Consider the following 17,750-nt stretch of genomic DNA (forward strand, 5'->3'; position numbering starts at 1 on the left):
TAACACTATAAACCACCACTAGATGTCACTATAACACTATAAACCACCACTAGATGTCACTATAACACTATAAATTACCACTAGATGTCACTATAACACTATAAATGATCACTAGATGTCACTGTAACACTATAAATGATCACTAGATGTCACTATAACACTATAAATCACCACTAGATGTCACTATAACACTATAAATGATCACTAGATGTCACTATAACACTATAAATGATCACTAGATGTCACTATAACACTATAAATGATCTCTAGATGTCACTATAACACTATAAACAACCACTAGATGTCACTATAATACTATAAATGATCACTAGATGTCACTATAATACAATAAACCACCACTAGATGTCACTATAACACTATAAATGATCACTAGATGTCACTATAATACAATAAACCACCACTAGATGTCACTATAACACTATAAATGATCACTAGATGTCACTATAACACTGTAAACCACCACTAGATGTCACTATAACACTATAAATGATCACTAGATGTCACTATAATACTATAAATCACCACTAGATGTCACTATAACACTATAAATGATCACTAGATGTCACTATAACACTATAAATGATCACTAGATGTCACCATAACACTATAAATGATCACTAGATGTCACTATAATACAATAAACCACCACTAGATGTCACTATAACACTATAAATGATCACTAGATGTCACTATAACACTGTAAACCACCACTAGATGTCACTGTAACACTATAAATGATCACTAGATGTCACTATAACACTATAAATCACCACTAGATGTCACTATAACACTATAAATGATCACTAGATGTCACTATAACACTATAAATGACCACTAGATGTCACTATAAACCCCCTTACTATAGTACTCTATCGATGACCACTAGGTGGCGCTCACCCTGCCAGCTGTCGTTGCACACACACAGCTTCTCTCCGGTCAGGTCGCAGTAGCCGTGGTCGGGGCTGCCGCAGTTATTCTTGCAGTAGGGGATGTCGCAGGCCTCGCCCTTCCAGTACTTGTCACATTCACAGTAGACGCGGCCGGGGACGGAGCTGCTGGTCGTGCACTTGCCATGGCCGGAACAATTGCTTGGACAGGAATTTATTCTGCGGTTGATGGAAAAATAAAGGAGAACTCTTACTACACAATAATATTTATCAGCTGCACCGACACAATGTAACGACTGTAGCTGTAAAACGATGACCTATCATCCTGACAAGGCAGTCACTGACCACTAGGGGCAGAGTGAGATACAGTGAGATATAGAGAACAACTACTAATGGTGATACCCCATCTGACCACAGGGGGGCGCTGGTACTCCAGTGGCAAACTTTTTTTTTTTTTTTTTTTTTTTTTTTTTTTTAAATTAAATGGTGCCAGAAAATTAAACAGATTTGTAAATTACTTCTATTTAAAATCTTAATCCTTACAGTACTTATTAGCTGCTGAATAATACAGAGGAAATTATTTTCTTTTTTAAAGGGGTTATCCAGGAAAAAAACTATATATATATATATATATATATATATATATATATATATATATACATATATACATACATATATATATATACACATATATATATACACATATATATACACATATATATACACATATATATATATATATATATAATGTATATCTGTCAACTGGCTCCAGAAAGTTAAACAGATTTGTAAATTACTTCTAATAATTTTTTTTTTAAAATCCTTTCAGTACTTATGAGCTGCTGAAGTTCAGTTGTTATTTTCTGTCTAAGTGCTCTCTGATGACACGTGTCTCGGGAACCGCCCAGAGTAGAAGCAAATCCCCATCGCAAACCTCTTCTACTCTGTGCAGTTCCCGAGACAAGCAGAGATGTCAGCAGAGAGCACTGTGGCCAGACAGAAAAGAACAACTCAACTTCAGCAGCTGATAATTATTGGAAGGATTAAGAATTTTTAATAGAGGTAATTTACAAATCTGTTTAACTTTCTGGAGCCAGTTGATATATATATATAGATATATATATATATATATATATATATATATATATATATAAAAGTTTTTTTCCTGGAATACCCCTTTAATTTATTTTTTGTCTTGTCCACAGTGCTCTCTGCTGACACCTTTGTCTGTATCAGGAACTGTCCAGAGCAGGAGAGGTTTGCAATGGGGATATTCTCCTGCTCTGGACAGTTCCTGACACGGACAGAGGTGTCAGCAGAGAACACTGTGGACAAGACAAAAAATAAATTAAAAAAGAAAAGAATTTCCTCTGTAGTATACAGCTGCTAATAAGTACTGGAAGGATAAAACATTTTTAATAGAAGCAATTTACAAATCTGTTTAACTTTCTGGCACCAGTTCATTTAATGACACTGTGGACCTCCAGCTGATGCAAAACTACAACTCCCAGCATGCCCGGACAGCCGTTGGCTGTCCGGGCATGCTGGGAGTTGTAGTTTTGCACATAGTTTGAAGTTAACCCTTACGTACGAGTAAAATATATTGAACCCGGTGAGGTTGTACGCGGCGTCGCTGAAGAAGTGGAGCAGGGCGTATCCTGACGTGGTGACCACCTCCGGGACCGTCTCGTTGCCGGCCGCTTCGGGGACGATGAGACCGCTGCAGGGAGAGGAAAAGAGAATGGAGATGACGAGATATGTCACAACCCTACACCGATACACTGTAACAAACCATCAGCTGTGTGAGCAGGATTTAAAAAAAAACAAAAAAGGTTTTATTCACTGACAGCAATCAAAGGGGAAGAAATAACAAAGAACTAAAAAACAGCAGATGTGGTTAAGGTCATCAACCAGCTTTACCAGCCCCCTGAAAAGCAAATCTGGAATAACTAGTCTGGGAAAAGCTCGTGACAGATTCTCATATCTGGTTTCACCCAGTTTTCCAAGAATCCGATATCACCCAGCTTTTCGAGGATCAGATGTCCCCCATCTTCTCATATCACCTAGCTTTCTAAAGGGGTACTCCGGTGGAAAACATTTTTTTTTTTTTTTTTTTAATCAACTGGTGCCAGAAAGTTAAACAGATTTCTAAATGACTTCTATTAAAAAAAAGCTTTATCCTTCCAGTACTTATTAGAGGCTGTATACCACAGAGAAAGTTCTTTTGTTTTTTAATTTATTTTCTGTCTGACCACAGTGCTCTCTGCTGACACCTCTGTCCGTATCAGGAACTGTCCAGAGCAGGAGAGGTTTTCTATGGGGATTTTCTCCTGCTCTGGACAGTTCCTGCTACGGACAGAGGAGTCAGCAGAGAGCACTGTGGTCAGATAAAAAAAGTAATCCAAAAACAAAAGAACTTTCTCTGTAATATACAGCCACTAATTTACTGGAAGGATTAAGATTTTTTTAATAGACAATCTGTTTAACTTTCTGGCACCAGTTGATTAAAAACAAAAATGCTTTCCACCAGAGTACCCCTTTAAGGCTCCTATATCATCCAGCTTCTCATATCAGATATCACCCAGTTTTCCAAGAATCCGATATCACCCAGCTTTCCGAGGTTCAGATGTCACTCAGCTTTCCAAGTGTCAGATATAACCCATCTTCTCATATCACCTAGCTTTTTAAAGGGGTACTCCGGTGGAAAACATTTTTTTAAATCAACTGGTGCCAGAAAGTTAAACAGATTTGTAAATTACTTCTATTAAAAAAAATCTTTATCCTTCCAGTACTTATTAATGGCTGTATATTACAGAGAAAGTGCTTTTATTTTTGGATTTCTTTTTTTTTCTGACCACAGTGCTCTCTGCTGACACCTTTGTCCATGTCAGGAACTGTCCAAAGTAGGAGCAAATCCCCTTAGCAAACCTCTCCTACTCTGGACAGTTCCTGACATGGACAGAGGTGTCAGCATAGAGCACTGTGGTCAGACAGAAAAGAAATACAAAAAGAAAAGAACTTCCTGTGGAGCATACAGCAGCTGATAAGATTTTTACATAGGAGTCATTTACAAATCTGTTTAACTTTCTGGCACTAACTGATTTAAAAACAAAATGTTTTCCACCGGAGTACCCCTTTAAGGCTCATATATCATCCAGCTTCTTATATCAGATATCACCCAGCTTTCCAAGGACCAGATATCACTCAGCTTTACAAGGATCAGATATCACCCAGCTTTCCAAGGACCACTCAGCTTTCCAAGGATCAGATATCATCCAGCTTCTCATGTCAGATATCACCCAGCTTTCCAAGGATCAAATATCACCCAGCTTCCCATCAGATATCACCCAACTTTTTAAGGATCAGATATCACCCATTTTCTCATATCAGATATCACCAGCTTTCCAAGGATCAGATATTATCTTGTCTTATCATCTCCTTTCAAACATCACCCAGCTTTCCAAATATCAGATTTCACCCAGCTTTCCAATGATCACATATCACGCAGCTTTCCAATGATCACATATCACCCAGCTTTCCAAGGATCAAATATAAAACAGCTCTCCAATGATCAGATCTCATTCAGCCTCTGAGATCATATATCACCCAACTTTCCAAGGATCACACAGTACCAAGGTACCCCCCGTTTTGATATTTTGGGGGTTTATAACCATATATATCTGTAGTCCTCAGCGCTGTACCTGTTGCGGTCTCTGCCCCGCAGGATATCCTCTGCAGACGGTCTCTGACCTACTTTCCTGGACACCTGAGCAGACGCCATTAATCAATACTGACACACTGCGCCGCACTCACAGCTCATTACCAGCAGCCGCTGCTCCCGGGGAAGTCACGCAGCAGATAATGCAGAGCCGAGCGCGTCATGTGACTCCGAAAAACCAGAGCGGGAAGTCACTCGTTCACAGATTACAGCAGGAACCAGGGAAAGCTGGGTGACAACTGACAGCGTATACAGGGACGTCCCCCAACTTACCTTAACGAGACAGTGAGCAGCCTGGGAAAGCTGGGTGACAACCAACAGAGCATACTTAAGGACGGTCACCCAGCTTTCCCTGATCTGTAATTAACGCAGGTGGGGGGGAGCCTGGGAAAGCTGGATGATGAGCAGAATAGACGGTATTCCTGCTATCAGACTCAGATATGTGAAGACACAGCGTACTGATCAGCATGCTGATAGACTCATCACCCAGCTTTCCCAGGCCCCATTATCTCACTTTAAATATGTTGCAGTAATCCCCGCCCACTTTTTTAACCACGAAAAAAAAAAAACGTGTCAAGAAAAGTAGCAAAGTTTTGCGCAAGCGCGACATTACGTGCAACCTTTTTTATTATTTTCTTTCTTTCTTTGACCTTAATACTTCTCACAGCTGAGGGTTTGTTACAACTTTATTACCTAGTCTAATAAAATCCTCTGTGAGCTTAAAGGGGTACTCCGGTGGAAAACTATATTTATAAATCAACTGGTGCCAAAATGTTAAACAGATTTGTAAATGACTTCTATTTTAAAATCTTAATCCTTCCAGTACTTATCAGCTGCTGTAAGCTCCACAGGAAGTTGAGTTGTTCTTTTCTGTCTGACCACAGTGCTCTCTGCTGCCACCTCTGTCTGTGTCAGGAACTGTCTAGAGCAGGATAGATTTGCTATGGGGATTTGTTCCTGCTCTGGACAGTTCCTGACACGGACAGAGGGGTCAGCAGAGAGCACTGTGGTCACCCTGGAAAGAACTACACAACTTCCTGTGGAGCATACAGCAGCTGATAAGTACTGGAAGGATTAAGATTTTTTAATAGAAGTAATTTACAAATCTGTTTAACTTTCTGGCACCAGTTGATTTATAAAAATAGTTTTCCACCGGAGTACCCCTTTAAATGTGCACTGATACATTGTAACGAGAATAAGAGATTGCTGGGGATTCAGTATTCATGACTTATAGCCAATATAACATTGTAGCAAACCTTATGCTGTGAGATGTATTAGGTCAGGATCGGTACAAACAAACATTAAAGAAGTGTTTTCCGACTAGTGCTCCTCCAGCTGTTGCAAAACTACAACTCCCAGCATGCCCGGACAGCCAAAGGCTGTCCGGGCATGCTGGGAGTTGTAGTTTTACAACCAGTAGACGCAACCGGATTTGAAAATACCGCACTGGGAGTTGTATATCAAGTCAAAAATATTACTTTAGGCAGATTTACCTTTCAGGAGCCGGGTAAAGCTGGGTGACTATAAAGGCTCTTTTACCACAGTACCCATCTTTCTACAGCCCCAGTTATCCAGTGTTCCATCTATGTCTCTCTATCTGACCCTGAGTAAGCCATCTTAGAATAGAGGACTTCGGCGTTCATTCACCCAGCTTTTCCAGGCTCCTGAGTAGCAAAATCAGCCCAAAAATGATCTAGTTTCTGAATATATTCTTACTGTCTTACTGCTATGTAGATTGTAGATTTACTGATCAGGATCTTAAAAAAAAAGCTGGGTAACAACTCTATTGGGAGATATAATACCCGCCATATTGCCTCCCAGCTTTTCCAGGCCTCGGAATGGCAAATCAGCCCAATGATGTTATATATTGAATACAGACTAACGGTCAGATAAATTTACTGTTTATGATCTAAGGTAAGACGAGTGACAACCCTGGTGGGAAGGTATAGTAAAAGCCTATTTTCACACAGCTTTTCCAGGCTTCTGAATGGCAAATCAGCCCAAATATGTTCTAGTTTCTGAATATATTCTTACTGTCTATTTATTCGGGGTTTCATTACTGTTTTGAAGGGTCCTCCCGAAACGCGTCGGCGTTTTCATGCTATTTTACTCTTTTTTCCCCCTTTTTTTGTAAAGTTTTTAAGAAGATGGAAATAAAGTTTTCAATTTTTACTTTACCCTGACAGGAACCTGGAGTGCTGCTTTTCTCCCTCAGGGAGATGTTTTTCACTAGGAGTTGTACATCGTGTCACAAAAATTACTTTAGGCAGATTTACCTTTCAGGAGCCGGATAAAGCTGGGTCACTATAAAGACTCTGTTACCACAGTACCCATCTTTCTACAGCCCCAGTTATGCAGTGTTCCATCTATGCCTCTATATCTGACCCTGAGTCATCTTAGAAAAGAGGACTTTGGCGTTCATTCTGATTGTCACCCAGCTTTTCCAGGCTCCTGAGTAGCAAAATCAGCCCAAAAATGATCTAGTTTCTGAATATATTCTTACTGTCTTACTGCTATGTAGATTGTAGATTTACTGATCAGGATCTAAAATAAAAAGCTGGGTTACAACCCTATTGGGAGATATAGTAGCAGCCATATTGCCTCCCAGCTTTTCCAGGCCTCGGAATGGCAAATCAGCCCAATGTGGTTATTTATTGAATACAGACCAACTGTGAGATAGATTTACTGTTTATGATCTAAGGTAAGATGAGTGACAACCCTGGTGGGAAGGTATAGTAAAAGCCCTATTTTCACACAGCTTTTCCGGCTTCTGAAAGGCAAACCAGCCCAAAAAAATCACACCCTGTGCACCTGGCCAGTTCGGGACTATTGGACTCGCTGTTGGAAGGATGAGCAGATTGTTTCCTTTCTTACTTTCTATATACAACTCTTAGTGCAGTATTTCCTACCCAGGTTGCGTCTAATGGTTGCAAAACTACAACTCCCAGCATTCCCGGACAGCCGTTGTAGTTTTGCAACAGCTGGAGGAACACTGGTTGGGAAACGCTGACTTAAAGGGGTACTCCACTGGAAAACATTTTTTCTTAAATCAACTGGTGCCAGAAAGTTAAACAGATTTGTAAATGACTTCTATTTAAAAATCTTAATCCTTCCAGTACTTATCAGCTGCTGTATGCTTCACAGGAAGTTCTTTTCTTTTTGAATGACCACAGTGCTCTCTGCTGACACCTGAAAGGAACTGTCCGGAGCAGGATAGGTTTGCTATGGGGATTTGCTCCTACTCTGGACAGTTCCTAAAATGGACAGAGGTGTCAGCAGAGAGCACTGTGGTCAGACAGAAAGGAAATAAAAAAAAAAAAGAACTTCCAGTGAAGCATAAAGCAGCTGATAAGTACTGGAAGGATTAAGATTTTTAAATAGAAGTAATTTACAAATCTGTTTAACTTTCTGGCACCAATTGATTTAAGAAAAAAAAATGTTTTCCAGTGGAGTACCCCTTTAAAACAAGCGGAAATGTTCCAAATATCAAGGAATTAAATGTGATAACTATGTTCCAGTCATATTCAAACTTGACCACTAGATGTCACCAGCACACTCTGAATTAAACCACAAAACTAACTGTTCTGCTAACTGCTGCAAAACTACAACTCCCAGCATGCCCTGAGATACGTCCGGGTGCCAAAAAAAAGAAACACAGCCAGTGCAGTGCATGATGGGAATTGTTGTTTTGGGGCACGTTGGCCCGGCTGCTCACCTCAGTACGGCGATGAGGGGGGAGTAGATGGAGTCGCCGTCGTACACGTACATATGGTCCCAGCTGCACTCGGTGGCGAAATGATTGAAGCGCAACCTCAGGACGGCGTTGGAACTGCGAAAGGAAGAAAACGCACGGTTAACGCATAAAGCTTCGACGTTCTGTAAATATCACCAACTTTCTAACGCAAATACGTTTCGATACGTCTTACAGCTGAAGGTTTGTTACAGTTGCATCCAGGTTAGATAATCCTCTGTGTTGGGGGATCCATTTAAAGTGTCATCAAGACTGATACATTGTAACAAACTATCAGAGCTGGATAGAGACTGAAGCTGCTGCTGTGTTTGGCCCAACAGAAAATTGTCTTCACTGATACATTGAAACAATCCCCCAGCTGAGAGCAGGATGAAGTCTGGGAGAGTTTTATTATACATAGCCTCTTACCCAGCTTTCCTAGGATCAGATATAACATGATAAGACATATGGTGGATCACACAGCTTTCCTGGGATCAGATATAACATGATAGACATATAGTGGATCACACAGCTTTCCTAGAGTCAGATATAACATGATAGACCTATAGTAGATAACACAGCTTTCCTGGGATCAGATATAATGTGATAGACATATACAGTGGGGATCATTGTATTTTGTATTAATGAGCATAAAGAAGCCAAGGAAAGATGGAAAAATCTCCAAATTACAAATTAGACATTCTTATAATATGTCAACAAAAGTTAGATTTTATTTCCATCATTTACGCTTTCAAAATAACAAAAAACAAAAAAAATGACGTCTGCAAAAGTTTGGGCCCCCTGCAGAATTTATAGCATGCACTGCCCCCTTTGCAAAGCTGAGACCTGCCAGTGTCATGGATTGTTCTCAATCATCATCTGGGAAGACCAGGTGATGTCAATCTCAAAGGTTTTAAATGCCCAGACTCATCTGACCTTGCCCCAACAATCAGCACCATGGGTTCTTCTAAGCAGTTGTCTAGAAATCTGAACATAGTTGACGCTCACAAAGCTGGAGAAGGCTATAAGAAGATAGCAAAATGTTTTCAGATGTCAATATCCTCTGTTCGGAATGTAATAAAGAAATGGCAGTTATCAGGAACAGTGGAAGTTAAAGCAAGATCTGGAAGACCAAGAAAAATATCAGACAGAACAGCTCGCAGGATTGTGAGAAAAACAATTCAAAACCCACGTTTGATGGCACAATCCCTTCAGAAAGATCTGGCAGACACTGGAGTTGTGGTACACTATTCCACTATAAAGAGATACTTGTACAAATATGGTCTTCATGGAAGAGTCATCAGAAGAAAACCTCTTCTACGTCCTCACCACAAAAATCAGCGTTTGAACTTTGCAAATGAACATATAGATAAGCCTGATGCATTTTGGAAACAAGTTCTTTGGACAGATGAGGTTAAAATTTAACTTTTTGGCCAGAATGAGCAAAGGTACGTTTGGAGAAGAAGGGGAACAGAATTTAATGAAAAGAACCTCTGTCCAACTGTTAAGCATGGGGGTGGATCAATCATGCTTTGGGGTTGTATTGTAGCCAGTGGCACAGGGAACATCTCACGAGGAGAAGGAAAAATGGATTCAATAACATTTCAGCAAATTTTGGATGCTAACTTGATCTGTGAAAAAGCTGAAGTTAAAGAGAGGATGGCTTCTACAAATGGATAATGATCCTAAACACACCTCGAAATCCACGGGGGATTACATCAAGAGGCGTGAACTGAAGGTTTTGCCATGGCCTTCACAATCTCCTGACCTCAACATAATTGAAAATCTATGGATAGACCTTAACAGAGCAGTGCGTGACAGACAGCCCAGAAATCTCAAAGAACTGGAAGACTTTTGTAAGGAAGAATGGGCAAAGATACCTCAAACAAGAAGTGAAAGACTCTTGGCTGCTACAAAAAGCGTTTACAAGCTGTGATACTTGCCAAAGGGGGCAGTACAAGATATTAACTCTGCAGGGTGCCCAAACTTTTGCAGACGCAATTTTTTTTTTTTCTGTGATTTTGAAAGTGTAAATGATGGAAATAAAATGTAACTTTTGGTGACATATTATAAGAATGTCTAATCTGTAATTTGATGCCTTTTGGAGATTTTTCCATCTTTCCTTGGCTTCTTTATGCACATTAATACTAATTTTTACCTGGGGTGCCCAAACTTTTGATCCCCACTGTAGTGGATCACACAGCTTTCCTGGGATCAGATCTAACATGATAAACATATAGTGGATCACACAGCTTTCCTGGAGTCAGACATAACATAATAGACATGTAATAGACATACAGTGGATCACACAGCTTTCCTGGGATCAGATATAGCAGGGAAGTTTATCACTAGATGGAATCAGAGGATGACCATATACTGGGGTTTATGGGGCTGTAATATCTGCACTGTCACTAGGTGGCACCACGTCCAGGAGGATACTCACTATCCCTCGATGAGCCAGGTGCACTTGGTCTTGTACTTGTAGTTGATGGGTCCGTCTGTCAGGAACCCCGAAGGCTCCGTCAACCTGCAAGACACAGAAAGAAGGAGAGGGTCACTGCATGGCGAAGGAAATACACAGCGCAGGGAAGAGTCACCGCATGGAGGAGGAAATACACAGCACAGGGAAGAGTCACCGCATGGTGGAGGAAATACACAGCACAGGGAAGAGTCACCGCATGGCGGAGGAAATACACAGCACAGGGAAGAGTCACCGCATGGAGGAGGAAATACACAGCACAGGGAAGAGTCACCGCATGGCGGAGGAAATACACAGCACAGGGAAGAGTCACCGCATGGAGGAGGAAATACACAGCACAGGGAAGAGTCACCGCATGGAGGAGGAAATACACAGTACAGGGAAGAGTCACCGCATGGAGGAGGAAATACACAGCACAGGGAAGAGTCACCGCATGGAGGAGGAAATACACAACACAGGGAAGAGTCACCGCATGGAGGAGGAAATACACAGTACAGGGAAGAGTCACCGCATGGAGGAGGAAATACACAGCACAGGGAAGAGTCACCGCATGGCGAAGGAAATACACAGCACAGGGAAGAGTCACCGCATGGAGGAGGAAATACACAGCACAGGGAAGAGTCACCGCATGGCGGAGGAAATATACAGCACAGGGAAGAGTCACCGCATGGTGGAGGAAATACACAGCACAGGGAAGAGTCACCGCATGGAGGAGGAAATACACAGCACAGGGAAGAGTCACCACATGGCAGAGGAAATACACAGCACAGGGAAGAGTCACCGCATGGCGGAGGAAATATACAGCACAGGGAAGAGTCACCGCATGGTGGAGGAAATACACAGCACAGGGAAGAGTCACCGCATGGAGGAGGAAATACACAGCACAGGGAAGAGTCACCGCATGGCGGAGGAAATACACAGCACAGGGAAGAGTCACCGCATGGAGGAGGAAATACACAGCACAGGGAAGAGTCACCGCATGGAGGAGGAAATACACAGCACAGGGAAGAGTCACCGCATGGAGGAGGAAATACACAGCACAGGGAAGAGTCACCGCATGCCGGAGGAAATACACAGCACAGGGAAGAGTCACCACATGGAGGAGGAAATACACAGCACAGGGAAGAGTCACCGCATGGAGGAGGAAATACACAGCACAGGGAAGAGTCACCGCATGGAGGAGGAAATACACAGCACAGGGAAGAGTCACCGCATGGAGGAGGAAATACACAGTGCAGGGAAGAGTCACCGCATGGAGAAGGAAATATACAGCACAGGGAAGAGTCACCACATGGAGGAGGAAATACACAGCACAGGGAAGAGTCACCACATGGAGGAGGAAATACACAGCACAGGGAAGAGTCACCGCATGGAGGAGGAAATACACAGCACAGGGAAGAGTCACCGCATGGAGGAGGAAATATACAGCACAGGGAAGAGTCACCGCATGGAGGAGGAAATACACAGCACAGGGAAGAGTCACCGCATGGCGGAGGAAATACACAGCACAGGGAAGAGTCACTGCATGGCAGAGGAAATACACAGTGCAGGGAAGAATCACTGCATGGTGGAGGAAATACACAGTGCAGGGAAGAGTCACCACATGGAGGAGGAAATATACAGCACAGGGAAGAGTCACCGCATGGCAGAGGAAATACACAGCACAGGGAAGAGTCACCACATGGCGGAGGACATACACAGCACAGGGAAGAGTCACCGCATGGAGGAGGAAATACACAGCACAGGGAAGAGTCACCGCATGGAGGAGGAAATACACAGCGCAGGGAAGAGTCACCGCATGGAGGAGGAAATACACAGCACAGGGAAGAGTCACCGCATGGAGGAGGAAATACACTGCACAGGGAAGAGTCACCGCATGGAGGAGGAAATACACAGCGCAGGGAAGAGTCACCGCATGGAGGAGGAAATACACAGCGCAGGGAAGAGTCACCGCATGGAGGAGGAAATACAAACAGCACAGGGAAGAGTCACCGCATGGAGGAGGAAATACACAGCACAGGGAAGAGTCACCACATGGCGGAGGAAATACACAGCACAGGGAAGAGTCACCGCATGGAGGAGGAAATACACAGCACAGGGAAGAGTCACCACATGGCGGAGGAAATACACAGCACAGGGAAGAGTCACCGCATGGAGGAGGAAATACACAGCGCAGGGAAGAGTCACCACATGTAGGAGGAAATACACAGCACAGGGAAGAGTCACCGCATGGCGGAGGAAATACACAGTGCAGGGAAGAGTCATCGCATGGAGGAGGAAATACACAGCACAGGGAAGAGTCACCACATGGAGGAGGAAATACACAGCACAGGGAAGAGTCACCACATGGTGGAGGAAATATACAGCACAGGGAAGAGTCACCACATGGAGGAGGAAATACACAGTACAGGGAAGAGTCACCGCATGGAGGAGGAAATACACAGCACAGGGAAGAGTCACCGCATGGAGGAGGAAATACACAGCACAGGGAAGAGTCACCGCATGGAGGAGGAAATACACAGCACGGAGAAGAGTCACCGCATGGAGGAGGAAATACACAGCACGGAGAAGAGTCACCGCATGGAGGAGGAAATACACAGCGCAGGGAAGAGTCACCGCATGGAGGAGGAAATACACAGCACAGGGAAGAGTCACCGCATGGAGGAGGAAATACACAGCACAGGGAAGAGTCACCGCATGGAGGAGGAAATACACAGCGCAGGGAAGAGTCACCACATGGAGGAGGAAATACACAGCACAGGGAAGAGTCACCGCATGGAGGAGGAAATACACAGCACAGGGAAGAGTCACCGCATGGCGGAGGAAATACACAGCACAGGGAAGAGTCACCGCATGGCAGAGGAAATACACAGCACAGGGAAGAGTCACCACATGGAGGAGGAAATACACAGCACAGGGAAGAGTCACCACATGGCAGAGGAAATACACAGCACAGGGAAGAGTCACCACATGGAGGAGGAAATACACAGCACGGAGAAGAGTCACCGCATGGAGGAGGAAATACACAGCGCAGGGAAGAGTCACCACATGGAGGAGGAAATACACAGCGCAGGGAAGAGTCACCGCATGGAGGAGGAAATACACAGCACAGGGAAGAGTCACCACATGGAGGAGGAAATACATAGCGCAGGGAAGAGTCACCACATGGAGGAGGAAATACACAGCACAGGGAAGAGTCACCGCATGGCGGAGGAAATACACAGCACAGGGAAGAGTCACCACATGGAGGAGGAAATACACAGCACAGGGAAGAGTCACCGCATGGAGGAGGAAATACACAGCGCAGGGAAGAGTCACCACATGGAGGAGGAAATACACAGCACAGGGAAGAGTCACCGCATGGCGGAGGAAATACACAGCACAGGGAAGAGTCACCGCATGGAGGAGGAAATACACAGTACAGGGAAGAGTCACCGCATGGAGGAGGAAATACACAGTACAGGGAAGAGTCACCGCATGGAGGAGGAAATACACAGCACAGGGAAGAGTCACCACATGGAGGAGGAAATACACAGCACAGGGAAGAGTCACCACATGGAGGAGGAAATACACAGCACAGGGAAGAGTCACCGCATGGTGGAGGAAATATACAGCACAGGGAAGAGTCACCGCATGGCAGAGGAAATACACAGCACAGGGAAGAGTCACCACATGGAGGAGGAAATACACAGCACAGGGAAGAGTCACCACATGGCGGAGGACATACACAGCACAGGGAAGAGTCACCGCATGGAGGAGGAAATACACAGCACAGGGAAGAGTCACCACATGGAGGAGGAAATACACAGCACAGGGAAGAGTCACCGCATGGAGGAGGAAATACACAGCACAGGGAAGAGTCACCGCATGGAGGAGGAAATACACAGCACAGGGAAGAGTCACCGCATGGAGGAGGAAATATACAGCACAGGGAAGAGTCACCACATGGAGGAGGAAATATACAGCACAGGGAAGAGTCACCGCATGGAGGAGGAAATACACAGCACAGGGAAGAGTCACCACATGGAGGAGGAAATACACAGCACAGGGAAGAGTCACCGCATGGAGGAGGAAATACACAGCACAGGGAAGAGTCACCGCATGGAGGAGGAAATACACAGCACAGGGAAGAGTCACCACATGGAGGAGGAAATACACAGCACAGGGAAGAGTCACCGCATGGAGGAGGAAATACACAGCACAGGGAAGAGTCACCGCATGGAGGAGGAAATACACAGCACAGGGAAGAGTCACCGCATGGAGGAGGAAATACACAGCACAGGGAAGAGTCACCGCATGGAGGAGGAAATACACAGCGCAGGGAAGAGTCACCGCATGGAGGAGGAAATACAAAGCACAGGGAAGAGTCACCGCATGGAGGAGGAAATACACTGCTCAGGGAAGAGTCACCGCATGGAGGAGGAAATACACAGCGCAGGGAAGAGTCACCGCATGGAGGAGGAAATACACAGCACAGGGAAGAGTCACCGCATGGTGGAGGAAATACACAGCACAGGGAAGAGTCACCCCATGGAGGAGGAAATACACAGCACAGGGAAGAGTCACCGCATGGAGGAGGAAATACACAGCACAGGGAAGAGTCACCGCATGGAGGAGGAAATACACAGCACAGGGAAGAGTCACCACATGGCGGAGGAAATACACAGCGCAGGGAAGAGTCACCGCATGGAGGAGGAAATACACAGCGCAGGGAAGAGTCACCGCATGGAGGAGGAAATACACAGCGCAGGGAAGAGTCACCGCATGGAGGAGGAAATACACAGCACAGGGAAGAGTCACCGCATGGCAGAGGAAATACACAGCACAGGGAAGAGTCACCACATGGAGGAGGAAATACACAGCACAGGGAAGAGTCACCACATGGAGGAGGAAATACACAGCACAGGGAAGAGTCACCACATGGAGGAGGAAATACACAGCACAGGGAAGAGTCACCGCATGGAGGAGGAAATACACAGCACAGGGAAGAGTCACCGCATGGTGGAGGAAATACACAGCACAGGGAAGAGTCACCACATGGAGGAGGAAATACACAGCACAGGGAAGAGTCACCGCATGGAGGAGGAAATACACAGCACAGGGAAGAGTCACCACATGGAGGAGGAAATACACAGCGCAGGGAAGAGTCACCGCATGGAGGAGGAAATACACAGCGCAGGGAAGAGTCACCGCATGGAGGAGGAAATACACAGCACAGGGAAGAGTCACCGCATGAAGGAGGAAATACACAGCACAGGGAAGAGTCACCGCATGGAGGAGGAAATACACAGCACAGGGAAGAGTCACCGCATGGTGGAAGAAATACACAGCACAGGGAAGAGTCACCGCATGGAGGAGGAAATACACAGCACAGGGAAGAGTCACCGCATGGAGGAGGAAATACACAGCACAGGGAAGAGTCACCGCATGGCGGAGGAAATACACAGCACAGGGAAGAGTCACCACATGGAGGAGGAAATACACAGTACAGGGAATAGTCACCGCATGGAGGAGGAAATACACAGCACAGGGAAGAGTCACCGCATGGAGGAGGAAATACACAGCACAGGGAAGAGTCACCGCATGGAGGAGGAAATACACAGCACAGGGAAGAGTCACCGCATGGAGGAGGAAATACACAGCACAGGGAAGAGTCACCACATGGAGGAGGAAATACACAGCACAGGGAAGAGTCACCGCATGGAGGAGGAAATACACAGCACAGGGAAGAGTCACCGCATGGAGGAGGAAATACACAGCACAGGGAAGAGTCACCACATGCAGGAGGAAATACACAGCACAGGGAAGAGTCACCGCATGGAGGAGGACATACACAGCACAGGGAAGAGTCACCGCATGGAGGAGGAAATACACAGCACAGGGAAGAGTCACCACATGGCGGAGGACATACACAGCACAGGGAAGAGTCACCGCATGGAGGAGGAAATACACAGCACAGGGAAGAGTCACCGCATGGCGGAGGAAATACACAGCGCAGGGAAGAGTCACCGCATGGAGGAGGAAATACACTGCTCAGGGAAGAGTCACCGCATGGAGGAGGAAATACACAGCGCAGGGAAGAGTCACCGCATGGAGGAGGAAATACACAGCACAGGGAAGAGTCACCGCATGGTGGAGGAAATACACAGCACAGGGAAGAGTCACCCCATGGAGGAGGAAATACACAGCACAGGGAAGAGTCACCACATGGAGGAGGAAATACACAGCACAGGGAAGAGTCACCGCATGGCGGAGGAAATACACAGCACAGGGAAGAGTCACCACATGGAGGAGGAAATACACAGCACAGGGAAGAGTCACCGCATGGAGGAGGAAATACACAGCGCAGGGAAGAGTCACCGCATGGAGGAGGAAATACACAGCACAGGGAAGAGTCACCACATGGAGGAGGAAATACACAGCGCAGGGAAGAGTCACCGTATGGAGGAGGAAATATACAGCACAGGGAAGAGTCACCGCATGGAGGAGGAAATACACAGCACAGGGAAGAGTCACCGCATGGAGGAGGAAATACATAGCACAGGGAAGAGTCACCGCTTCGCAGAGGAAATATACAGCACAGGGAAGAGTCACCGCATGGCAGAGGAAATACACAGCGCAGGGAAGAGTCACCGCATGGAGGAGGAAATACACAGCACAGGGAAGAGTCACCGCATGGAGGAGGAAATACACAGCACAGGGAAGAGTCACCGCATGGAGGAGGAAATACACAGCGCAGGGAAGAGTCACCGCATGGAGGAGGAAATAAACAGCGCATGGCGGGTGGGCACAGATTCTATTCAGACATCTGTTTTTTATTTTTTTTGGGGGGGGGGGAAGCTGGGTGACAATATGGTCACTGCTATAGCTTCCCCCCAGGGTTGTCCTCCAGCTTTCCTAAGATCCTGATCAGTA

General features: G+C 45.3%; 1 protein-coding gene across 2 annotated transcripts in view; it reads right to left on the reverse strand.

Annotated features, from left to right (window-relative positions):
• ATRNL1 (attractin like 1) overlaps positions 1 to 17,750 on the reverse strand; it is a 638,934-nt gene that overhangs the window by 548,216 nt on the left and 72,968 nt on the right. For both annotated transcript variants that reach the window (XM_056531006.1, XM_056531007.1), the window contains exons 2-5: positions 10,800 to 10,883; positions 8,342 to 8,455; positions 2,500 to 2,628; positions 919 to 1,127 (exon numbers count right to left, since the gene is read on the reverse strand). In XM_056531006.1, the coding sequence (XP_056386981.1) occupies positions 919 to 1,127; positions 2,500 to 2,628; positions 8,342 to 8,455; positions 10,800 to 10,883 (536 nt within the window). The remainder of the gene's footprint in view (positions 1 to 918; positions 1,128 to 2,499; positions 2,629 to 8,341; positions 8,456 to 10,799; positions 10,884 to 17,750) is intronic.

Source organism: Hyla sarda, chromosome 7 (genome assembly GCF_029499605.1).
Source record: "Hyla sarda isolate aHylSar1 chromosome 7, aHylSar1.hap1, whole genome shotgun sequence".
Taxonomy (NCBI): Eukaryota; Metazoa; Chordata; class Amphibia; order Anura; family Hylidae; genus Hyla; species Hyla sarda.